Below are 26,258 nucleotides of genomic sequence, written 5' to 3'. Positions count from 1 at the left end.
GTACATTAAAATGCTGTGGGGCTGGGAGGGGGGGATGAATGAAGGAAGCAAGCCAGGGCGACAAGGTAGTGGGAGAGGAGGAAAGGAGGATTTAGTCAAGGAAGGACTTTTTGGAGGAGATTGAAGAATAAGGCTTTGAAGTCGGGGGGAGGGTCACTGTCTGTGGGATATGAGGAGGGCGTTCTAGGACACAGGCAGAACATGGGCAAGAGGTAGGTGGCGAGACAGACGAGATCAAGGTACAATGAGAAGGTTAGATTTAGAGGAGTGAAGTTTGCAGGCTGGGTTATAGCGGGAGAGTAGCGAGGTGAAGTAGGAGGGGGGAAGGGGATTGAGTGCTTTAAAGCCAATGGTGAGGAGTTTCTGTTTGATGCAGACAGGGACTGAGAATCAGAAGACCCAGCTTTTCATCCCAGTTCTGCCAATATGTTGCTGTGTGACTCTGAGCGAGCCACTGGGACTCAGTTTCCTCATCTGTAAAATGAGGATAAGAATCTACTTCTTAGGCTGTGAGCCCCGTGGGGGCCAAGGATTATGTCTATTCTTGTTACCCCAGTGCTTGCCACACAGGAAGCACTTAATAAACACCAAAATTTGTATTATTAATAGTCTGCAGACTTCAGAAAAATTAAGTTTCCTGTACAGGTGCTATACAGCTTCACAATGTCACAAATGGGAAGAATGGGTCTTTTTATTCAAAGGCAGAGATTATGAAAGCAGTCATCATGTTACTATTTACAGAGGAAACAGGTATGTGAAAAATAGCTCTTTCCATGCCAAGACCATTGAAACACTGCTTTTTCTTTGTGCCCTTCCTTGAAGGACTACACAATTTTAAAATTATATGTTTTCCAACAAAGCCTTTGGTCTAGGAAAGAGCCATCCCACTTGACTGTGACCTGTCTGTTTAATCTGTTCAGCTGGGCTTTTTCTCCAATGTCCCCAAACATCGTGCCCATATAATTCCTTAAACTGTTTTTCTGCTTAGTCTAAGTATTTGGCTTACCACTGCTTCTCAGTAAAACCTGGGTGCTTAATTATTTTTGTCTGAGACAAAGAGCAAGGACACCCTTCATGCCAGAAGAAAAAAGGCTATTTTTGCTCAATTCTTTCATTTTCGGTATAATTTGAGAATTTTGCTTCCTTCAAACCATTCCTCCCTATGTTATGTCTATTGTATAAATATTCCATCCAATATTATTTCTAATTTTATCCTTGTAAATATATATTGTACTAAAAACCTGCTTGCTGACAATTTGAAATGACTACTTTCAAAAGGCATAAACTTTCCATTCTTTATTCTGCAAGAGAAATGAATGGATCCTTGACCTACAACTATATAGATAGGATAAGTTTGGCTTGCTCTTCACAAGCCAGATAATTTGTAAACGGGAAAATGTACAGTGATGTATACTAATAAAAAGCCAGTAAATTCAGTTTTACTCTTTAGAATTGTCTCATTTAAATGAACACCCAGTGATAGCAAATTTTTCTTGCAAATAGAAAAATAGTGATCTTGACTCTAAATTAATGTGAATAATTTTTTTCCTAAATTAATCTTCAACTTCTTTGCTCCAGAATAAAAGACTAGAAGCCAAATGTTTATAAGCATAGATACGCATTGCGGATTTCACACAGGAAAGAAAAATTAGCTAAATTAAAGGTCCAGGTCTTATTTCTCTGAGACAACCACTCACAAGCAGTCCTAATGGTTGAAGTGTTTAAGTCAGAAGAAGTGAAATATAAGGCATTAGTAGTTGACATGCTAAATGCATTTTGCGAGAATGGAAATCTAGATAAGAGAGGCCATGCTAATTTGTTCTTCCAGAATAGGCCCATTCTAAGAAAACTGTAAAGAATCCATCCAACGAAGAAGCACTCAACAAAGTGATGGGTATATCTGAAAAGAAAGTTTTGTAAATATCCCACCATCCACTTTACCTTTCGGAAGAAGGCAGGAGCCATATATTTCTGCGACCTTTTCGGCCATCCTTCGCTTGTGACTCCAAAGTCAACATCAGGTACCAAAGGCTAAAATACTGTAAATGTGAAAGTTTCAGATGCTGCATCTCTTTCTCTATTTTGGGTAACATGGTAACAGGAACGAAATTTTTATCCACCTGTTGTTCAACTGCTCTAAATACAAAATCCCAAGTTAGAAATGTGTACAAAAACTTACTGAATACAGAATTTCTCAAGTATCTGGTGGTATTTCAACAACTGCAATATCACCATTACCAGTCCACGTTTTATTGAGATATTATTCAAATATTTCACAAACGAGAAAGCATAAAGAAAAAGCCTGTCCTAGGTACTAGACTGTAATTTGCTACTAAGCTTTCAATGTCTCTGCTCCTAAATAATACTGTAAGGCATCAATCAGTTGTATTTATTGAGCACTTAGTATGTGCAGAGCACTGTAACAAAGAGAGTAGAACAGAGTCGGTAGACACATTCCCTGTCCACACTGAGCTTTCAGTCTAGAGGGGGAGACAGATGTGAATATAAAAAAATTATGGATAGACATATAAGTGCTGTGAGACTGAGGGATGGGTGAATAAAGGGTGCAAATCCAAGTTCAAGAAAGAGACAGAAGGGGGTGGGAAAAGAGGAAATAACTGGGGAAGGCAATGACAACCTCTTAACTGTAAGCTCGTTGTGGGCAGCGAATGTGACTGTTTATTGTTGTACTGTACTCTCCCATATGCTTAGTACAGTTCTCTGCACATAGTAAGCACTCAGTAAATACGACTGAATGAATCTCTCTATTCAAAGGAGACTTGGCTTTACACTAAAAGACAGTGACAGCATCTACTCCATCACTTAGTACAATGCTTGGCAACTAGCAAATAACAGCAAACTTGTTATGGGCGGGGAATGTGTCTGCTAATTCTGTTACACTGTACTCTCCCAAGTGCTTAGTACAGTGCTCTGCCCATAGTAAGTGCTACAATAAATGCCACTGATTGACCAGAAAAAAAGGGCCTTGAAAGGATTGACAGGGAAAGCTTCCTAATTATATGTGATACCATCACTAAACTTATCTCCAGCAAAGACTTCCAGGCCCTGGATTCTAACTGCAATAAAATTATTTCCAATGTTAGTATTCTTAGGCCCTGTTCTATATAAACATAAGGAAAAGTATAAAATTACACATAAAGACTGTAAAAATAACCTCTTTGGAAAACAAACGGAACACATACTTTTACTTCCCCTCTGCGTCAATGAAAAGAAATTATGCAATCAATTAACCCCTCAACCCTAGCACATTCCACAGTCAACATGCAAAACAACTTGGAAAAAAATGCTTCAGGAAGAAATCCCTTTACCTGCTATAAAGAGCACAGTTGTGCAGTTGAGAGCAATATTTACAAGTTTGATTGTCACTGATCACCGGTGGCAAGAGTGCAAGTTGGGTTGGCTCCTTTCCAATAGCAGATTTGTTAACACTGTGGAACAAATGGAATGCCAACTGGTTTCTTAGCTTCAATAACTCTAGAAAAAAGGAAGAGAAAGATTATCTTCCAAGGTTTACTTCAATTGGCATACTCAGTATATTTGATAAAAATGATAAACACAATCTGTGTGTATGATCTGAAGACCAAGAGCCATGTATTTAACACCTCTGAAAGAGAATGTGAAAGAGTTGTGAAACAATGTAAGTTCAATCAAAAGCATTTATGGAGTGCATATGATATGGCACAGAACTGTCCTAAGTGCTAGGAACAATACAAGAGCATAAAAAAGCTAGCTGTGGGCAGGGAACCTGTCTAATTCTGTTGTACTGTACTCTCCCAAGTACCAAGTTCCAGTGCTCTGCACACAGTAAGCCCTCAATAAATACTATAGATTAAGTTTCTGCCTTCAAAGCCCTTAGAACCTAATGTTCTAGTAAGAGTTCTGAAAGATAATGATTTTCAAATCTAAAGATAGTCATTCTCAGTTCTTAAAAATAACTAAGTGTAATGAGTTCATTCTGTCCAAAATGTTGAGTTTTACGAGGACAGTTAAGTCACCTGAGGCAGATACACCTTTATTTACAATAATGAAAACTCTTGAGAAAAATGTTATTTAAAATCTTACCTCTTTTATCTAAGTGGTTGGCCAAAACAGGATACATATTACCAGTTCTGAGGTAGAGGAGAAATCCGGCTTCAGGATTCTCTCTTCTTTCCTGGCTTAATAGTGTGTACAGGATGACCTATTTTGAAAATATTTACACATGACCTGGTGGAAATTACTAGACCTGGATGATATTAAATATTTTAGCTTAGCTTCTACTGTCAATTCAGCTTATCCTCCTCTATTTATGGCCTAATTGAAGCAACATTTAAATTTGCAGCAACTTAAGCGCGTAAGCTCATTGTGGGCAGGGAATGTGTTTAAGGTTGTATAGTACTCTCCCATACACTTAGTGCAGCACTCTGCACACGGTAAGCGCTCAAGAAATAAAAATGAATGAATGAATCACACAACTATGTTCTAATGTTCTCCTTTTTGAGCGGGCGGAAGTTCTAATTATTTTCTGTTAATGTGTGTGTGTGTAAATATATGTACCCATATACATACACACATATACATATAATACATACACACATATACACACACACACACACATACTTAAATGCAACATATATGGAGGTATCTATATAGTTGTCACATTCAAAGATGATGCCAGTAATGGCAACGTTCCCCTGTGGATACTTGGATGATAGAAGAGGCCATTGCGGAACCACCCCCCAGCCCAAGCCACCGTGTGCAAACACAAAGACCGTTCCTTGTGTTCCTTGCGATGTGCAGTACCCAGTGCCATTTTCACTTCTGCAGCCTTGTTTTTGCTCTCCTTACCAAGCTCCTGCTCCAAAAGAGCCACTTTATTGCAGTGTCTCCTGCTGGTCCCTCTGCACAGCCAACTGAGAGCTTCTTTTACTGCATCCTCCAAGCCATTTCCTCTGCCCTCCTCGCTTTGCACTTCCCATCGTTGGCTCACCATTCCGTAGCTGTCGGGGTTCCCTGCCACCATCATTCTCCTCACACATTCCACCTAGTGTGACTGTACTGTGACAACGTTAGCAGGCTGACTTCCTTCTAGGACTTCATGGTTTGTGATCCCATTCTGCCAGTTGATGTCGTGTGTGGTCGGGAAGAGACGCTGAAGGAACTGCTCAAGGAATCGGATGTGGCATGTTTAGGGAGTTAAAGTCTGCGACTCGTAGAGAAGGTTGGACGGCACTATAGCTCGGCTGACCCTTAGTTTGGTCTGGAGCTAAATACCACGTTGATGCCACAATGCATCGCCCAGGATGTGCTGGCCTCCTTGATTCAATGTTCCTCTCCCTTGCTTATCATTCCACTGTGGGTCGTCAGTGTGCTGCTTAGGTGACAGAGTTACGGTACTTGTTAAACTGTTTACTATGTGTCAAGCAGTCTTCTAAGCAAGCGCTGGGATAGCTACAAGATAATCAGGTTGGGCACAGTCCCTGTTCCACATGGGGCTCCCAGTTTAGATAGGATTCTCTGATCACGTTAAAGCGGATACATTTCCTCAATTTCCCACAAGGTTTACTATTAGTCCATAGAGCATGGCAGAGTTGCTTACAATCTGCATGTCTTCTTAGGCGTGTGTCTCTAGGACACAGTCATCTACGTGGAGCAATTCTTGAACCACTGGCTCCAGGACTTTGGATGATACTCAAAATGTGATGAGTTGGAAGTTTCCCAGAGGAGCAGAAGCATATTCTGGCCCCTGCATCCAAGCCTCTTGTTGCCACTTTTTCCAACACGGCTGAGTACAATAAAATCGAACATAACTGGGCCAACCATGCATCTGTTTCCCTACTAGTAATGGGAAATGATCAGAGAGCAAATCTCAGGCTCTGATTTAGCCAGTCATGTCATTAGGAAGTGGTCTCAGAACCTCAAACAACTTGTCCAGGGAGCCATAATTAGTAAGTAACCTGTATTTTTTAAGTGCTTCCTATGTGCTGGGCATTGTACTAAGTGCTGGGGTAGGTACAAGCTATCAAGTTGGCTACAGTCCATGTCCCACATGGATCTCACAGTTTTAATCCCCCAGTTACAGGTGAGGTGACTGAGGTCCTGAGAAGTTCACAGGGCAGATAAGTGGCGGAGCCAGGAGTAGAAGCCAGGCCCTTTAAACTCCCAGGCCCACGCTTTATCCATGCTCCTTTTATATTTACATATATTATATAAATATATAATTATATATTTAATTATATATAATAATATATAATTTTAAAATATGTACATAAGTGCTGTGGGGTTGGGACGAATATCAAAATGCCCGAAGGTCACAGATCCAAGTGCCTAGACAATGCAGAATGCACAGATGATGCATTCTCTTGCAATGCCAACCTTATAGGCCCTGGATCACCTGACAGTCCGCTTCCTCTGCTCCCGCCCCTCTCTGCAGCTGAATACGGATGGCAGAAAACCGGGCCCTGGCCCAATCTCTGCCACCTCAAGTTCACTCTGTCCTGCTACTAACTCAGTTCTCTTCCCCTGGAGAACAAGTCTATTCCTCCCTCACTGAATCCCGTGCCCACCAACCCCACCAACTTCTCTAAACTTTCAATTCCCTCTTGAAGTCCCCAGTGACAAACTCTCTCTCTAAACCTGTCAACCCTTGTGGGAAAATCAAAATCAACAGAAGACAACTTCCCAGTCTCTTTATCATCCCAACACTCTACTTCCTCCTCCCGGTCTCTCTCCTGCTTCCCTGCTGTTTCTCAAGAGGCTTTCTTCCGCCTTCTCTCTAAATCCAACCCTCTCCTAAGACACCGATCCTGTCCCTTCATTGCCTATCAGCAACCACTCTCCTCACCTCCCGTATTGCTATCTTCATCCTCTCACTCTTTTGGCTTTTCCCTTGTCTTTAAACACACCCATCTACCCATACTTTGGCAGTCCTCTCTCATCCAAAGAGCCTCCTCCAAAATATCACCCCATCTCTCTGCTCGTCTTCCTATCCAAACTCCTCAAAGGAGTCATCCATTACTGCTGCCTTCATTTCCTCTTTATCGACTCTCTTCTTAAACAAATCCACCAACCAATGGTATTTATTGACGGCTTACTGTGTGCAGGGCACTGTACTAAGTGTTTAGGAGAGTACAGAACAACAGAGTTGTTAGAAGCTTACAATCTAATGCTGAAGCCAAGTGCTAAATTACCGAGAGGGGTAGAAGAAGAGCATAAGGATACGCAACTAAATGCTGCAGGGGCTAGGGGACAGAACAAAAAGTGCTTAAGGAGTACAGACTTAGGGATTTAGGTGATGCAGAAGGGATGGAGAATAGGATGGGGAGAAGTGAGGTTAATCAGGGAAATATTCTTGGAGGAGGCATGAGTTTACAGGATTTTTAAAGATAGGAAGAGTGGTAGTCTGTCAGACACGAAAGGGAAAGGAGTTCCAGGGAAGAGGGAGAATGTAAGCAAGGGGTTGGCAGTGAGAGAGTTGAGATTGAGGTACACTTAGGTTTGTTGGTGTTAGGATACAAGTGTTTGGTTGGGATTGTAGTGGGAGAGGTTGGGGGATTGGAAATAATAGGAAAAAATTCACTACAGTAGGGTTTTCGATCTCTTCAGTCCACTGAGTCTGCACTCTCTAAGGTCACTAATGATTGTATAGCTAAATCCAACGGGTTTACTCTGTTCTAATCTTTCTTGACTTCTCAGCTGCTTTTGATGCTGTGGACCGTTCCTCCTTCTTGAAACACTTTCAGACCTCAGGTTTCCTGAAATGCTGTTAACCCGGTTCTCCTACCTCTCTGACCACTCATTTTTATTTGCTGGTACCTCTTCCCCCAATTATGTTCTGAATTGCCTAGTCTTCTCTCTCAAAACACACACAGGTTTCAGCTTTCACCTTCATGCATTAGATTTCCAAATCTACATCTCTAACCCCAAAGTCTCAACTAACTTTCCCCATCTACTCTTGCCTCCAAAGACAGCTTCACTTAGCTATATCACTGGACCTCAAACCCAATCTGTTTGAAACAGAACTTCTCATCTTTCCCCCTTAGCTACTACTCCTCTTAAACTCTGCACCTCAGTCAGTATCACCACCATCCTCCCTTTACTAGAAGCCCAGCACCTCGCTCGGTGTCATCCTCAAGCCCTATCTTTCCTTCCCACTATCAAATTCAATGATCGGTGACATCTGTAGAGCAGAACACTTAACCAAGTTGGGAGAGTATAACACGACAGAGCCGTAAGACACACTCCCTGCTCACAATGAGGTTACATTCAATCTACTGCCAAATCCGCCCAGTTCTTCCTACATTACACTACATCTCCCAGAACTGCCCCTTCCTCTCCACCCAAAAATTACTACACCAGTACTACTGTACAGTCCCCTTGCTGTTCTGCTTGCCTCCAGGCTCTCCTTCCCTTTAATCTACACTTCCTGCTGCTCCATGAAACAGTCAACACACCACTTCTTAAAAACCTCCACTGGCTCCCCATGTCCTCATGGATCAAGGGAAAACTCCTCACAATCGGCAAAAGGCTCTCCACTTACAAATCCTAACCTAACATAAATACTTGCATGTATCTCCTCCATTAGAAGGTAAGCTCCTTGTGGACAGGGAATGTGCCGTGACTTAGTTTGTACTTTCCAAGTGAGTAGCACACCCAGAGGAGGCTCAATAAATGATACCAGAGTCAATTGTCCTGGGTGCCTGAAGGGTCTTTCTACTGCCCAGGAAGCATAATTCTGCCCTCACTGGGGCAACAGGGAGTGGATGAATCACGCACTCAAATCCCTCTTGTTCTTCCTTGCCCCATACAGGGGCAACTCTGTGTAAAGTCCTACTCACAGGGCCAGGCCACTAAGGGCAAAGGGTCTGCCAGAATTCTGCCAGAAGGCCAGAGTTGATGAAGGGGGTGGGTGGTGAAAGAAGAAGGGAGAAGGCTTATGGACAAAGTCTGCCCCCTTTCAATTCCCTCTACCTCCTCAACCTCACACACGGAGCTACTGCCTTCTTCCACTGAGACCCCATTGTCACTTCTGATTCCCTCAGAGAAGCAGCGTGGCTCAGGGGAAACAGCCCGGGCTTGGGAGTCAGAGGTCATGGGTTCTAATCCCAGCTCTGCTGCTTGTCAGCTGTGAGACCTTGGGCAAGTCACAAATTCTCTGTGCCTCAGTTACCTCATCTGTAAAATGGGGATGAAGACTGAGAGCCCTACATGGGACAACCTGATTACCTTGTATCTATCCCAGTGCTTAGAACAGTGCTTTGCGCATAGGAAGCACCAACATTATTATTCCCTCTCAACAGGTATCCAGGTAACTATAGGTAAGGCAGTGGAGTGCACTGCCTTAGAAGAAGCATGGCCTAGTGGATTCAGCATGGGGCTGGGAATCAGAAGGACCTAGGTTCTAAGCCCAGCTGTACCACTTGCCCCGTGTGACCCTGGGCAAGTCATTTAACTTCTCCTGGCCTCAGTTACCTCAACTGTAAAATGGGGATGAAGACTGAGCCCCTTGTGGGACACGACGTAGAATATGTCCTACCTTATTAGCTTGTATCTATGCCAGTGCTTAGAAGAGTGCCTGGCATATAATAACCGCTTAACAAATAGCATAAACAGTCTGTTAATCTTATTTATTGAGCACTTACCATGTGCAGAGGACTATACTAAGTGCTTGGGAGAGTACAATATAATATTCCCCACCTACAATGACCTTACAGTCCAGAGGGGGAGACAGACATTAATATAAATTACAGATATGTACATAAGTGCTATGGGGCAAACAACATCAGGCAACAGAATGGGAAATTTATGGATGGAATTTATGTTCTTTAAAAAAGGCCTCTCCCACCACCTGATAGAGCCCCGAACCAAGTCCAGCAACCCAACAGGGTTGACCTTCCTCATATGGCTCTTACTTTCCTGAGTGAATCTCTATTTCAAATACTTCAGAGCTCAGTTTGAAATGTGGACTTAATTCACTTTTATAGCAGCAACAGTTGTTTTTTATTTAGTTGCACAGAGACGCAAGTCAAATTCAGAAATGAGTGCTTGGCCATTTTCCTTTAAGGTATGGCAGTCTTTTTAATTTATATATTAAAGGGGTCTTAATAGTACATGTTCATAACTAAATGTGAGTCAAATGCTCCATAGCCGAGTTCTCTAGGGCGGCTTCAAGAATAAAGGTAAATTGATATTTGGCTCAATATTTAACTATCTTCTTCATCAAAAACAGCTAGATTTGTACTTTTTCCTACAGTCAATAGCGGTTTAACTGTGCTGTGTGCTGAATAAGCAGAGGAAAAAAAATTATCCAAAGAAACTGCCAATTCCAGAGTGTTCTAGTACTCAAGCTGCTAGTAAGAGGGCTCAGGCTGATTTCAGCTGCCAAGAAGGTACAAAGTGGAAAAAAATCAGTAGTGGAAAATGATCACCAGGTTATTAAAGATGCAAAACTAAAAACTAAATTAACCTTTTGGCAAGGATTAAAGGCAAAGGACTAAATTTGAAAATCCCAAAAGGTAAGATTTTTACATAAATAAAAAACAAGCCATACTACAGTACATCCAACCCAAACTTGATCTAGGAAATGGAATCTGCTGTCTTGATTACTGTGCTCAATTTGATTGTGACACTGAGTAACATAGCATAATAATGCTGTATTAACAGTTTCCTTATATTGATTTTCCTTCTTGGGCATTTAAGGAAACTGGAATAAAATTTCCAACTCTATTTTGATGGCAATTAATGGATGGTACTCCTTGAATATTCTTGAGTCTTAACTACTTTTACATGCTTCCAACATTCTAAAGTAATTTCAATCAAAATTTTAAAGACCAAGTGGAAAATTTTAAGGCTCACATGCTCCGAACACATTACCTTAAATCTTCATAACTTAAAATGCCAAATGCTTTTCTGCAAACTTGACTTAATTTACTTTCCTCAGGTCTGCAAACTAGCCAAGTTTTAAGTTTATAGTTTTAGTTGCTTCTGTATCATCCTACTGCCAAATTAAAGTGTGGCAATATTTCAGATTAAGAAAATGATTTCTCTCCCCATATAGACATGTGCAAATACAAAAACAGCTTTTTTCATTTGTATATAAAACTAAAACGGTTTCTATTTAAAAGTACTATTTATCCTCTACAGTTCTCTAGAGTATAAACTTATTGTGGGCAAGGGATGTGTCTGTTAGACTGTATTGACTATCAATTGGAAATAATGAAAATGAGCAACTGTAAAATTTTTATACCTTTATAATAATTTGTATTAACCCCATTTTAAATGAATTCAGCTAGAATGCTAATAAGGAGGTAAATCTGTCTAGTGGAAAGAACAGAAAGGGTAGTCAAGAGTCCTGAGTTCTAATCCCAGCTCTTACACCTGCCTGCTGGGTGACATTGGACAAGTCATTTGCAACCAAGACCCAGGAGTCAAAAGTAAAACAAACTGTCCATAAAATGTCCTAAATGTATCAACAAGAGCTTGATATGTATGGGTCAGGGAAATACACCCTAAATTGTCCCTTCTTATACTTTCAACGGGGCAGTTTTGTTCATCATATTTGTAAACGGATGTGGAGACCCTAGAAAGAATTCAAAGAAGAGCTATCAAAAATAAAGTATTTGTGGTACTGTATTATGCTCAATCTTTGGTCATCCTGTTGAAAGTTGGAAGGGGAAATTCTAGGGAAGGATCGGGGAAACTATATTTCCCAGAAAGTAAAAGGGATGATTAGGTGGTCTCTGGCAAGCCAACACCCTGCATTGTCTCCATCTCTCTCTCTTTGTTCTCCAGAATCTGATCGGTGAGGAATCTCTTTGGAGCTGGCTCCAAATGGGTATGTCTTTATCCCCTAATTAAGCTGGAGTACATCTTGGGCCATCTTCTTAAATCTTTGCTGAAGTTTATTTTCTTTCATTCTTTTCAACTGAATCCCCAATTAAAATATTATTGTTTACCAGACATGGTTAATCGGAGTGGTATTTTTCTTCGAAATACCCAGGCAGGGGTCTCCGTTTGGATTCTGGCGTGATTCTACATCACCTTTATCTCTTTTGAATGCCTAACCTGGCAAAGGGAGAATAATGCTGCGTCTCATTCTAGGTATTTGAGCAAGGTGTCTCATCTAAAAGTGCAAGAAAATTGGCCGGTACATTTAGGAGACTGTCAAACTGTATGGCAAATGTGTCTCAGGGCTCTAGATCAAAAAACCACACTGACGACCAACCTTCTCTGGGCATCTGTGAGTCCTGAACTCTTTACAGACATAACATCTGATTCCTGGAGCAGTTCCCACCACATCTTTCACAGGATAGACTCTACACCAAATGGCAAGAGCACTGAAGGTACGGCTCACCTCAACACAGCTGCCCTGGGTGGGATATATGAGGAGAATGGATGACAGGATACCAGAACAGCCACTGTACAGTGAACTGATATGGGGAAAACTGAAAGAAAGGAAGACAGAGGAAGCATTTTAAGGTTGCTGTACAACAAGGCCCCAGACGATGCTGGATCTCATCTGAATGATGGGAGTCAAGTGCCAAAGAGTGACCAGACGGCAGTGAGGTGCACTCAAAAAAGGAACGGCTCTTTTCAAGCAGAAGCTTCGTAAAGAACGGCAAAAGTGAGAACGCCAAACACAGCAGACAACAAACACGAAAGTACAATGGACAGGATATGTGTGTCATGAAAATAGTAATAATAATAATAATGTTGGTATTTGTTAAGCGCTTACTATGTGCCGAGCACTGTTCTAAGCGCTGGGGTAGACATAGGGGAATCAGGTTGTCCCACGTGGGGCTCACAGTCTTAATCCCCATTTTACAGATGAGGGAACTGAGGCACAGAGAAGTTAAGTGACTTGCCCACAGTCACACAGCCGACAAGTGGCAGAGCTGGGATTCGAACTCATGAGCCCTGACTCCAAAGCCCGTGCTCTTTCCACTGAGCCACGCTAAGCCAAAGTGCACTAAATGCATTATTTTGATCCGATAATGTATTCCTAAAAACCAAAAAGGACCATAATAGAATAAATGAGAAAATATGACTTTTAAAAATCAAAAGATGGTTACCCACACGGCAATGCAAATACACACTGATAATGAAATATTTAAAATTTGTGTACATATAAGCTAGCTTTCATTTCCTATTCAGCAAAAAGGCACCTTGGGATATCAAGCTGTCATTATCTTCGCGACAGTATTGGCCATCATCTAATAATAAACTGAAATGCTCTTAATCACTTTAATACATCAGTTGAAATTTCAATGGAAGAGGAAGGGAACTCCTTAAGCCACAGCAAACTTGACTGGTGATTTTTAAATGAGATGGCTCCCCCTCCATATAGACAAATGGATAGAGAGATATACATATATATTTATATATATACAATACATAGATATACACACGTGAATGAATTACATAATTAAGACAGATAAGCAGAGAGGCCAAGTGCAAAGGGGATTGGCTGGGAGTCAGAGAAGCTGGGCTTTAATCCCAAATCTGCCACCTGTCTACTGGGTAACCTTGGGAAAATCACTTAACTTCTCTGGGCCTCAATTCCCTCATCTGTAGAATGGGGATTAAGACTGTGACTCCCATGAGGGACATGGACTGTGTCCAACATGATCATCTTGTATCTAATCTAACCCAGTGCTTAATACAGTGACTGACACACAGTAATCGCTTTAATACCATCAAAAAAATTAAAACCTTCCATTTTGGAATGGGTGAAAAATCTAGTCAAAACTAAAACTCAAGACTGAGTTTGTACCTCTGCAGTAAATAATCTAATCCAAAAGAGTTTCTTCCCTGTTGTATAATTTATGACAGGCATAAATTAAGAATTTATATGGAAACATTTTATAAACAACATATTTTACCTTACCAAAAAAAACCCACTTTCAAATGAATTAACTGTATCTTGACATTTTTCTAGTTACTGTTTTTACCTGACTTCTGTGTTCTATGGAGTTTGATTCCTTCCCAGTTTTAAGTTCCAGAGGCATTATTTTATAATCCACTTTACACCGACGATGTATTTTCACACCAACAGTGACATCGATTTTGCCCTTCAAACCAAATCTTGGAGACCAAATATTTTCTTCAATATCCAGAGATTCAGTCACTTCAATGCTACAATCTGATCCATTCTTGTTTCCAGGACTTGGCCTAAAGAAAATTTTTAAATGCTTACTTCTACTGGGGAAAAAAATTTCATTAAAGAAAAAAAAAAGACTGGGTACATAAAAAACCAAAAAGAGTTCAATATGCTCCACATAACTTATTTGACTTTACAGAGAGAAACTTATGAACAAAGTTACACCTTCATGTATATATCCCCACTCAATTGATTTTGATTGCGCTGTAAATGCTGTGTTAGTCTCCCCTTAGAGTGTAAGCTTCTTATGGGCAGGCATACTTCATTATTCTGTACCTCAAACTCCTAGCTTGTGCTCAATAAACACAGCTACTACTACAGAAGCTAAGGATCAGAAAGTCAAAGCAACTTGCAAGGCCATACAACGAACAATTGGGAGTAAAATACAGGCCTGCTAAAAACCAGTAATCCAGTGAAAGGGTGGCCAACCAAGATTCATCAGTCAGTGAGTCATATTTACTGAGTGCTTACTCTGTGCAGCGCACTCTACTAAGTGCTTGGCAAAATACAACTGTAAACAAACACAATCTCTGCCCACAACAAACTTACAGTCTAGAGGGGACACAGACATTAATATAAATAAATTACAATCCAATTATACAAATAAATCAATTTGAGCAGTTGCCTAGCAATAGTGCTGCAACTCTGCCCCATGGGAAACCTTTACAAGGGCTTTACGAGTCAGGGGAGTACATTATTAAAATGATCAATCAATAGTATTTATTGAGCGCTTACTGTGGGTAGAACATTGTACAGAGCACTTGGAAGAATTCAACACAGTGGAGTTGGTAGACGCGATCCCCGCCCACAGAGTGAACAACCACCGGGGTTTCAGGGAGTTTGGCCTGCTGTTTCCTCTCCCAGTTTTTATATATCATTCAGAGTGGTACCAGGGTGAACCCACTTAGGTCTGTGAAAACATGATGTATACAAAGCTCTCCCCCACTGGGTTACCAATCCATCAATTAATGGCATTTATCAAGTGCTTACTAAGTGCAGAGCACTCTAAGTACTTGGGAGAGAACAATACAAGAGAATAAGCACACACGTTCTCTGCCCCTAATGATCTTACAGTCTAGAGGGGAGGGAGACATTAATATTTCATTCATTCAATCATATTTATTGAGCACTTACCATGTGCAGAGCACTGTACTAAGTGCTTGGAAAGTACAATTCATCAATATATACTCATTAATTCATTCAATTGTATTTATTGAGAGCTTACTGTGTGCAGAGCACTGTACTAAGTGCTTGGGAAGTTCAATTTGGCAACAGAGAGAGACAATCCCTATCCAACAACGGGTTCACAGTTTAGAAGTGGGAGACAGATAACAAAACAAAACAAGTAGAATATAAATTGTTGATAATATTTAAAGACATGTGCATAAGTGCTATGGGGATGGGGCGAATATCAAATCTGTTATTAGGTCACTTCCTCATGACCGTTTTCTCCTCAGCCACACAAGAAAGCTGCTGGGCAAATCTAAAGTTGACCAGCAATGTCACCCCTGCAACTGACCATTTTTCTTACTGAACTGGTTTTATCTGATTATAGTTGTCACACCTCATGTTTATTGTTGTTTTGCACTCTCCCCAGCGCTTAGTACAGTGCTCTGCAAACACATAGCACTAAATACGCTGGACTGACTCCTTAGAAAGCTTCACTCTAAGCAAAAACGGGCAGTTATGGCTCTCAAAGATGTAATAGCTTGAACTAAACAAAAACACAGAAGGAAAACAACAGAAGTGAGGGGAAAAAAATGGAAAAAGACAACACAAGATTCAAGAGAGGTAGATGAGCAAAAGACAGGGAGGATTCGAGTAAGGAGAGCTCACCTCTCCCAAGAGTACTAACAAACTTCTAAACAGACCTGAAAGGGTTTTTTAGAAGCAGTTGCTTGCTAACATAAATAGTTTCGCCCCCTCTGGACTGTAAACTCCTTTAGGGTAGGGATTATGTCTAGCAACTCTATATATTCTACAAAAGATGTAATGGTTGAAGCTGATTACATTCTTGACAAACCCTGCTTTAAGGAAAACTTACCTTATAGTATGGTAAGCACAACCATTTCTTCCAACACAACATCACATCCAATCCAGAGAGATGTGTGCTGTCAGAAGATCCGTTACCTAATTCCATACTAGCATTCTAGTGATAATGCGCATTACACACAAACTGAGTATTTTGGGGTATTCATTTTGTGATCACCGATTTTTAAGGCATTTGGATTCTCAAAAATTTGAAAGCATTACCTGACAAAAAATGCACAGTATTTTGAAGAGTAGAAATACTGGATTACTTGCTTATGGATTTTTGAAAGATCCAAATAGTCAGGCCCAAAAGTCCAATTCTTTAAAAGCTTCCAATTCTTCAAAAATATATCAATACTATCATTTACCAAATGCAGAGCACTGTATTAGTTTTGATTAGGTAATCCTGAAATAGGATTCAACAATGATAAATGGTCTTGATCTCCATTGATAAGAATGCATTACTGTAACAATTTCTTACAAAGATAGCTGTATGTTGGGTAGGTTGGCTGGGAAAGACTTGTTCATGAAATTTTCAGCCCACTTAGAAAATGATGGGAGATAGTCTTCAATTTCTTCCTTTATTTTATCTTGGTCCATATTTAAGCGATACCTAGAACAAATGAAAGAAGCATTAAATTTAAAAGAGTAAAAAATGGAAGAAGCAATTGAGCACAAAAGCAAATATTTCAAATATATAGTTTGTAATTTTACGCTTTTCATTTTACAGTACAAAAACAGTGGGCCCTGTAGAAATTCTTACTTGTGCAACAATATGTTCACTTAGTATATTACAATGTGTTTGTAACTTAACCATAAAAATTTAGTTGCAAGATATTTAATAGCTATCTAGAGTTGATTAGGTGCTTTAGAGATGATGGTCAGGACTTCCTGCTTGAAGTTGAGAGAAATAGGTATTCATTGGAGTTTTTTTGAGAAGTGGGGAAAAGCATGGAGAACCTGTGGCCTAGAGGAAAGAACATGGGCCTGAGAGTCAGCGAACTGAGTTCTGATCCCAACTCTGCCATGTGTATGCTGTGAGACCTTGAGCAAGTCACTTAACTTTTCTGCCTCACTTTCCTCATCTGTAAAATGGAGATTAAAACTCTGAGCCCTAAATGGGACAGACACTGTTTCCAACTTGATTATCTTGTTTCTACCCCGGTGCTTTTAACGGTACCTGTGTAATTTAAATACCACAAAAAAAAACCCAAAAAAGGTGAAAAGAAATTTAGGAAAATGATCCACAGAGTGAAATAGGCACTGCTGAAGGGAAAAAACTGGAAGCAGGGAGGTTAGCAAGGAAGCAGATTCAGTAGTCAAGATGGGATATGAAAAGTGCTAGAACCAGTGACGAGTTCATTCAAGCATGTCTTATCCCATCTTGATTACTGTATCAGACTCCTTACTGACTTCCTTGCCTCCTGTCTTTCCCCACTCCAGTCCATACTTCACTATGCAGCCCAGACAATTTTTCTTAAAAAAAAAAAGGTTCAGGCCATACTTCCCTATTCCTCAAGCACCTCCATTGGTTGCCCATCCACCTCTGCATCAAATTGGGAATCCCTACCATCAGCCTTAAAGTGTTCATACTCCTTGCCCCCTCCTACCTCACCTCACTACTCTCCTTCTACAACCCAACCCACACATTTCACTCCTCTAATGCCAACCTTCTCACCCTACCTCGATATCTATCTTGCCACCGATCTTCCTCTGGCCTGGAATACCCTCCTTCTTCATATCCGATAGACAATTACTCAGCCCACCTTCAAAGCCTTAGTGAAGGTACATCTCCTCCAAGAGGCCTTGCTTGACTAAGCCCTCCTTTCCTTCTCTTCCTTCTGAGACACCCTGACTTGCTCCCTTTATCATTCCCCCCACCCAGCCCCATAGCACTTACGTACATATCTGCAATTTTATTTATTTATATTAATGCCTGTCTCCCCTTCTAGACTGTGAGCTCGTTGTGGGCAGAGAATGTACCTGTTAGGCTGTTCTACTGTACTATCCCCAGCACTCAGTACAGTGTTCTGCGTACAGTAAGCGCTCACTAAATATGATTGACTGACAGTGTGGTGGCCATTTAGATGGAGAGGAAGGAGCAGATTCTGGAAATGTTATGCAAGAAAAATAAACACAGTGTGAAAATATTTTGGAGAATGGGTCTAAAAGAGAGGGAGTAATCCAGAACAATGCCTTGGCTACAGTCTTGAGAGACAGGAATGATGGTAGCGTACAGGAAAATTAGGTGGAGGAAAGTATTTAAGAGGGAAGGAGAGTTAAAATCCACTGATCTGAAGCCCCTGTGAAGGCATAAAAAACCCTAGACTGACTCCTAGGATCTGGTGGGAGCACAGAAAGCTTCACCTTGAACATGCGAAGAGCCTTACCAAAATAACAAGGAGTCCAGGGCCCAACGGAGGCCAGAGAAACCTCAGGCTCATTCATCCCAAAGAGTCTGCTGAGCCGTGTAGGAGGGACAGAGGAACTTCCAAAGGGCTAGTTGCCTGGCTGGGTCTGAGGTGTGTGTGTGTGGAAGGACGTGGGGGGGCTCAAGCTCTCCTCTGCCAGGCTTGGTGACTGGGCTAGGTAGTAAGAGGAGCCCAACGGCATCAAAAGGAATCCAGCTCCATAGTAATCAGTGAATCAATGGCATTTACTGAGCGCTTACTATGAGCAGCTCTTGGGAGTGTACAATCCAAGAGACTAAGCAGAGTTGGTCCCTGGCCATAATGACTTTACAGTCAAGAGGGGACTACCAAGACAAAAAGGGGAATGCTCCTCTTCACCAGCCTGGAACTGGAGCCCCAGACAGCTGTACCAGTATTAAGGACGTACGGCAATTTCCAATTATTAGGCAATTAATGGCTGGCCTGGAAATTCCAGACAATGTGAAAACCCTCAGCCCAGTCATACACAATGCTTCTTCACACAACCAATGCACTCATCAACAGGCACAATTTTTAAATATGTAGGCTGTGTGGGTGACAGCAAACTAAAATCGTCTTTGTCACATCACTACTTATATTTGCAACTTACATTTCCTTCAGATGCTTGGGTTCTTGGATAGTTTGGACGACAAATTCTTGAAGCTTCTCTTGGGCAAAACTATCAGTTATTGCTCGCTGGAATATTTCATGAAGGAGCGTACCGATAAGCATTTGGTGTGACCCTGAATCACTGCTCTACAGAAGAATCACAGAGACATCTGTTTACATTTCAGGTTAATAAGATCGAATTCACGCTGTATTACTATTATGTTAATAATCAATTGCTCTATCCACGAGGTACTATCACCATAAGCAATGACTTCACTGTACTAAACATTTGGAAATTTAGTACAAATTTAGTACTACACATTAGCACTGTACTGAATGTTTGGAAGAAAATAGGAGAAACAAGATTGATTATCATGCCCTCCGGAAACTTACTATACAATGGAGTGGGCAGACAGAAATGATTTTCAAATGTGGGAGCAGGAAGTTCCATGGGCTAGTGGAAAGAGCCCAAGCCTGGAACTCAGACGATCTGGGTTTAAACCCAGCTCCCCAATTTGCCCGCTATGTGACCCTTGGACAACTCATTTAGCTTCTCCGTACCTCAGTTTCCTCATCTGCAAAGTGTGGATTCTACATCTGTCCTCTCTCCTCAGACAGTGAGCCACGTTTGGGACAAGGACTGTGTCCAATGCGTATATCCTGTTATCTACCCCAATCAATTCACCAATGGTATTTATTGAGCAGTTACTCTGTGCAGAGCATTGTATTAAGCACTTGGGAGAGTAAATACAACAGAATTAGTAGATATATTCCCTGCCCATAGCAAGCTTACGGTCAGCATTTACTACAGTGCTTGACAGTTAGCACTAAGGATAAGAGGAAGTAATTGTAAGAGAAGAAAAACTGATCAGTATTAGAATTTTGTAATATACCAAGAGCAAAGAAAATATTTTAAAAACTTCCCCACTCTGCTTTTCTTTCATAATTCAACTCATTCTGGCAACTGTATTGCTTTGAAATACTGGTGCTTAGCTTATGAAGCTCAGAGGGAAAATTAAACCTTTAAACGCAATTGATCATAATTATTGAGCGTTTACTGTGTACACAGAACTGAACTAAATGCTTGGGAGAGTACAAAATAATAGTTGTAAGGCACACCGACAGACACACAACCCAAACTTCCTTTCAGAATTAGATTACAGCCAGTCAGCTTCTCTTCGGCACATGCAATGAAACTTATTTTCCTTATAGTGCAGGTCAAATAAATCTAAATAAATGCTAACATCGGAAACTTCACATCAGAGACCAGTAGGATTTTCAGCATTCAATCTACAGTTACCAAGATGCAAGTGAAAAACAAACAAAAAAATCTATCCTTTGAACTATTTTTTTTAATTGAAAGCCTCTCTATTAAGGGTTGAAGTGGATGTACTTGGGCAATCTATAAAAGTTTTATTCAGTCATTCCAGGACTCACCTTAAAATTTTCACTCAGAACTGCTCTTCGCATACACCGAATACTACTGGCTATGCTCGTACCAGAAAGCAGCAAGTCCGGATACAAAATCAAATATCCAGAATCTCCATTTATTACCCAGGTGTTAGATGTGCACTCTCCTTCCAAATGAATGATGTCACCTGGTTCTATTGACAGAGAGTCCCTGAAAATAAAATTTAAATGCAAAAGCTTAATTTTAAAAGGACAAAGAGGTATCTGAAAGAAAAACTGCTAAGCATGATTTCAGATTTTCAGAGGACTTGTAATATTAGACATAAAACACTACAATACAAACGAGACAAAATGCAAGCCTGTAAGGGCAAAACTGTCTTATTTTTGTGCCCAATTTTGGGTTCTGCACAAAGCAGTTGCTAAATACTGTTGATTTAGCTTAATATTATTAACTAGACTCCATTTGAAATACAACTCCTAGATAACCTTCAAATTCCAAGATGCAATATGTCCAATCCCAAAAACTTCTTTAGACACTAAATCAAATTAAAACCATAAAATGTTCCTATTTTTAAGGTTCACATGGAAAACTTCTTTAGACACCAAATCAAATTAAAATCATAAAAGTTTCCTATTTTTAAGGCTCATATGGATTCCTGACCTCCTACTAAAATCTCAGAGACAGCAAATACAATAGAACAGTTACCATCTTGAAGCCACTGTGATTCATTGCACAGCCCCCCACCAAAATAAAGAACTATAATTTTTCTATGGCACTTGTTAAATACTTACTATGTTCCAGACCCTGTACTATGCACTAGGGTAGATACAAGCTCCACAGGATGGACACAGTCCATGTCCCACATGGGGCTCACAATTTTAATTCCCATTATACAGATGAAGGAACTGAGGTACAGACAAGTGAAGTGACTCGCCCAAGGTCACACAGCAGACAAATGGCAGCATCAGGATTAGAACCTAGGTCCTTCCCACTCTCAGGCCACTAGGTCATTCTGCTTCTTTAGTTACCATTTTGCTTTATCATCTTAATTGAACTGAACTTTGTACTTAGGGAACAAAAAATAAGTAATGAAAGTTGCAATCCCTGTTCGCAAAGACCTTACAGTGCTTGGCACATAGTAAGCACTTTACCACAATTTTTATTATTATTAGGAAGGACAATGATAAACAGGAGGTAATTGTAAGAGAAGAAAAATGAATCAGTATTATCATTTTGTAAAATATCAAGAGCAAAGACAATATTTTAAAAACTTCCCCACTCTGCTTTTCTTTCATAATTAAATTCATTCTGGCAACTCTATTACTTTGAAAAACTGGTCATTACAGACTAATGGGAGACACAGCAGAGAAATTGCTAAATACAGGTTTCACTTACCAACTGCTTTTTTTTAAACCAGTTTTGCTTATCCAGCTTGAACGTTCTGTCTTCAAGTTCTACTAACATAGTAGATGATTTTGAAGGCATAAAATTTTCCACAGCCAATGGACAACACAACCTGTCATTTCAAGCCAGGTGTGCCCCCACTTTTTTTATTTTTCAAGTGGTATCTGTTAAACGCTTACTATGTGCCAGGCACTGTACTAAGTGTCTGGGTAGATACAAGCTAATCAGGCTGGGCACAGTGCTCATCCCATATGGGGCTCACAATCAATCTCCATTTTACACATGAGGTAACTGAAGCACAGATAAGTTAGACTCGCCCAAGGTCACCCAGCAGACAAGTGGCTGAGGCAACATTAGAACTCAGGGCCTTCTGACTCCCAGGGCCATGCTCTATCCACTAGGCCACGCTGCTTCTAGCCCTGGGATCCACAGCTTCCCAGGTACAATCCTAGCAGTTCATAAGTGTTAAAGGGAAATGAATAGAAACTATCTAAAATTCACCATTATCGTAAATTCATTGGAAACGGTGATCATAGCTGTAATCATGAGATTTGGGATTTGAAAGTTCAGGTTGAATTTATTTTCACTCCGATACGGGACATGCGCTGTTCCTGACAGACGTGAACATATAGGAAGGAGTGAAACCACCATGTATGGAATGTCAGTGCTCCTACCATTTTTTTCGCCCAGAAAACAAATGGTTTTGGAATCGGAGCCTCAGGCAAGTAAATTTCCCTAGAATGAACTTTTTGCTGACAAATTATGCTCACCCCAATTCGATTTAGAGCAAGACATATACTCAGCACATTAAAAAAAAAAATCAATTAAACTTAGAGGCTGCTTCAAAGCCCTCTCCCATCTGAAGGGACCTATCACTTTCTCCTCTAGTGGACTTGGAGAGTCCTGGCATCATTATATCAACCCCCATCTTTGTCCCAGACTCTGTCACTAACTTGCCTGGACAAGTTCTAGGTATGACTAAGTGACAGCGAAAGCAACCCTAGGCAGGCTAAATCATCTCATCAAGGAATAGCAGCTGTCATCCAATCATATTCCCAAGGCCAAAAGGAAGCTCAAATAAGAAATGGATGTCTGGACTAAAATGAATGTCCTGAATAACTGACTCAATTGTCTTGTTGGACTGAAAAGAAGACTACAAAGTGCAGGATAGACTGTAAATTCCCCAATAGACTGTAACCTCTTTGAGGGGCAGGATCATGTCTACCAACAATATTGTACTGGAGTCTCCAAAACATTTAGTACAGTGTGCTGCACACAGTAAGCACTCAATGAACACCACTGATTGATTATTAAGAAGCAGGATCTTCTCAGGCATTTTTTTTTGGCTAAACCATACTGCTCTTCTTGTGCAGTCAGCGTATCTGCATATCAGTGGTCGGGGCCAACCAAATGCATCATGAGTTAACCTATTTCAAATTCAGTCCTATTTGCAATCAAAACTCAAATAACAATTGTGTCTTTCTTAAGTGCTTACTAGGTGTCAAGCATGTAATAATAATAATAATGTTGGTATTTGTTAAGCGCTTACTATGTGCCACGCACTGTTCTGGGGTAGACACAGGGGAATCAGGTTGTCCCACATGGGGCTTACAGTCTTAATCCCCATTTTACAGATGAGGTAACTGAGGCACCGAGAAGTTAAGTGACTTGCCCAAAGTCACACAGCTGACAGGTGGCCGAGCCGGGATTCGAACCCATGACCTCTGACTCCAAAGCCCGGGCTCTTTCCACTGAGCCACGCTGCTGTACTAAGTGCTGGGGTGGATACAAGACAGTGAGGTCGGACACAGTCCCTGTCCCACATGGGGTTCACAGTCTAAGTAGGAAGGAGAACAAATATAGAATCCCACTTTACAGAAGAAGATACTGAGGCCCAAAGAAGTAGAGTGACTTATCCTAGGACACAAATCAGACACGTGGTGGAGGTGGGATTAGAACCTAGGTGTTTTAACTCCCAGGTCCATATTCTTTCCACTAGCCCATGCTATTGAGAATTTTTAGAAGATAGGCTTAGGTTTTCCCACAATGAATGTTCATATCCCCAAATTAAATTAATTACCAATCATTCCTCAGGATGCATAGTTCTTTATTTTCCAAAGATTGTGAGTGTGAAGCTGTGATTGTCAAATGCTTTTCAGTGGTCCCACTGTCAGTCTCTATGACGTTGACAGCTACAACCCGGTATCTGTTGTTTACACCTTGACTGAGAACTAGATCAGGATAGGAAACTGCTGCCCTCTTCTGAAACCTGTAAAAGAAATGGCATTGTATTAACATACCCAAAAAACCCTTCTCATCCTATAAGTCATCATCCTCCACAGATGCTTCTTCTAAGTCCTCGACCATCTGGGAAGGATTTGATTTCCCTTGGGTTTAAAAAAAAATAGGCCCACATCTTCAATAAAAACAACATTTTCCCCAGCTCCTACCACAAAACTTCAATTCATGTTTCTGTGTGTATTTATAAGGAAAAGCACCTTGTCTCTGCCCCACCACTACCGGTGCCAGAGAAAACCATGTCCTTATGAGCAGGACAGACAGAAGTCTCCCTTCCCAATTGTTTGACCACTGGGAAAGTTCGGATTCTTTTAACACATGTCCCTGACTGGGGCGGCAAGGAGCCTAAGGACTTTTCTCCTCCTGGGAGTGAAGCATTACTGCTTTTCTTTCATTCATTCATTCATTCAATAGTATTTATTGAGCGCTTACTATGTGCAGAGCACTGTACTAAGCGCTTGGAATGTACAAATCGGCAACAGATAGAGACAGTCCCTGACCACTGACGGGCTTACAGTCTAATCGGGGAAGACAGACAAAAACAAGAGCAATAAATAGAATCAAGGGGATGGACATCTCACTAAAACAATAGCAATAGAATCAAGGTGATGTACATCTCATTAACAAAATAAATAAATTCATTCAACTGTATCTATTGAGCGCTTACTGTGTGCCGAGCACTGTACTAAGCACTTGGGAGAGTATAATATAAAAACAGACGCATTCCCTGCTCACAACGAGCTTAGAGTCTAGAGAGGGAGACAGACATTAATATAAATACATTACAGATATGTACATAAGTACTGTGGGGCTGGGAGGGGGGTGATGAATAATGGGAGCAGGCCAGGCGATGCAGAAGGGAGTGGGAGAAGGGAAAAAGAGGGCTCAGACAGGGCAGGCCTCATGGAGATGTGCCTTCAATAAGGCCTTGAATGGGAGGAAGGTCATTGTTTGTCGGATTTAAGGAAGAAGTTCATTCCAGGCCAGAGGAAGGACGTGGGCAAGGGGTTGGCAATGAGAAGAGATCGAGGTATAGTGAGAAGGAGTGAAGTGTACAGGCTGGGTTGTAGTAGAAAAGTAGCAAAGTGAGACAGGAGGAGACAAGATGATCGAGTATTTTAAAGATCAAGTGTTTGACGCAGAGGTGGATGGGCAACCACTGGAGTTTCTTGAGGAGTGGGGAAACACGTCCTGAACATTTCTGTAGAAAAACGAGGTGGGCAGCAGAGTGAAGTATGGAGTGGAGTGAGGAGAGACAGGAGGCTGGGAGGTCAGCAATTAGGCGGACCCAGTAATCAAGACGGGACAGAATAAGTGACTGTATTACTGTGGCAGCAGTTTGGACGGGGAGGAAAGGGAGGATTTTTTATTATTACTGTAGTAGTAGGGAAGGAGGGAGAGATGAAATGGGGTGGAGGGAGAGGGAGCAAGGAAAAAAGGAGGGAGACCTAAGGGTAACCTAGGGAAATGCAGAAGAGTGGAGGAGGAGGGAGGCGTGAAGCCCAGAATAGAAAAAAGTCAGGTGGGGGATGATGAACAAAGGCCTGGCTGAAGGAAAGAGAGGCATCCACAAGGACAAAAGATGGGTAGCGGAGCAGCCAGGGGAAAACAGCAGAGGGGGACAGAGAAGATCTATCCATCCACCTCTGCATCAAACAGAAACTCCTGACAATTATTTTTTTAAAGTTCTTAAATGTGTCAAGCACTGGGGTAGATACAAGTCAGCTTGAATACAGTCCCTTTCCCACGTGGGCAGGGATTGGGGGATCTCAGGTTGGGGGCCTTTGTAAGGAAGTCTGGCCCAGGGGAAAACAGTCAGGGAAGAGTGGAAAGTGCAGGGTGGGTCAAAGGCCCAGGTCAAGGGAAACAGCAGGTGCATGCACATCCAGAACCAAGTGAAAGGGGCTGATCCAAGCAT

General features: G+C 41.2%; 1 protein-coding gene across 1 annotated transcript in view; it reads right to left on the bottom strand.

Moving 5' to 3' along the window:
- Positions 1-26,258, bottom strand: part of DNA2 (DNA replication helicase/nuclease 2) — a 48,015-nt gene that overhangs the window by 18,196 nt on the left and 3,561 nt on the right. Inside the window, exons 2-9 of the mRNA XM_029060206.2 lie at positions 24,123-24,311; positions 20,665-20,848; positions 19,229-19,374; positions 16,671-16,802; positions 13,950-14,169; positions 4,084-4,201; positions 3,330-3,495; positions 1,942-2,136 (exon numbers count right to left, since the gene is read on the bottom strand). Of these exons, the coding sequence (XP_028916039.1) occupies positions 1,942-2,136; positions 3,330-3,495; positions 4,084-4,201; positions 13,950-14,169; positions 16,671-16,802; positions 19,229-19,374; positions 20,665-20,848; positions 24,123-24,311 (1,350 nt within the window). The remainder of the gene's footprint in view (positions 1-1,941; positions 2,137-3,329; positions 3,496-4,083; positions 4,202-13,949; positions 14,170-16,670; positions 16,803-19,228; positions 19,375-20,664; positions 20,849-24,122; positions 24,312-26,258) is intronic.

Source organism: Ornithorhynchus anatinus, chromosome 3 (genome assembly GCF_004115215.2).
Source record: "Ornithorhynchus anatinus isolate Pmale09 chromosome 3, mOrnAna1.pri.v4, whole genome shotgun sequence".
Classification (NCBI taxonomy): Eukaryota; Metazoa; Chordata; class Mammalia; order Monotremata; family Ornithorhynchidae; genus Ornithorhynchus; species Ornithorhynchus anatinus.
Note: the sequence above shows the minus strand (reverse complement) of the source record. Positions and strands in the feature narration are given on the sequence as shown.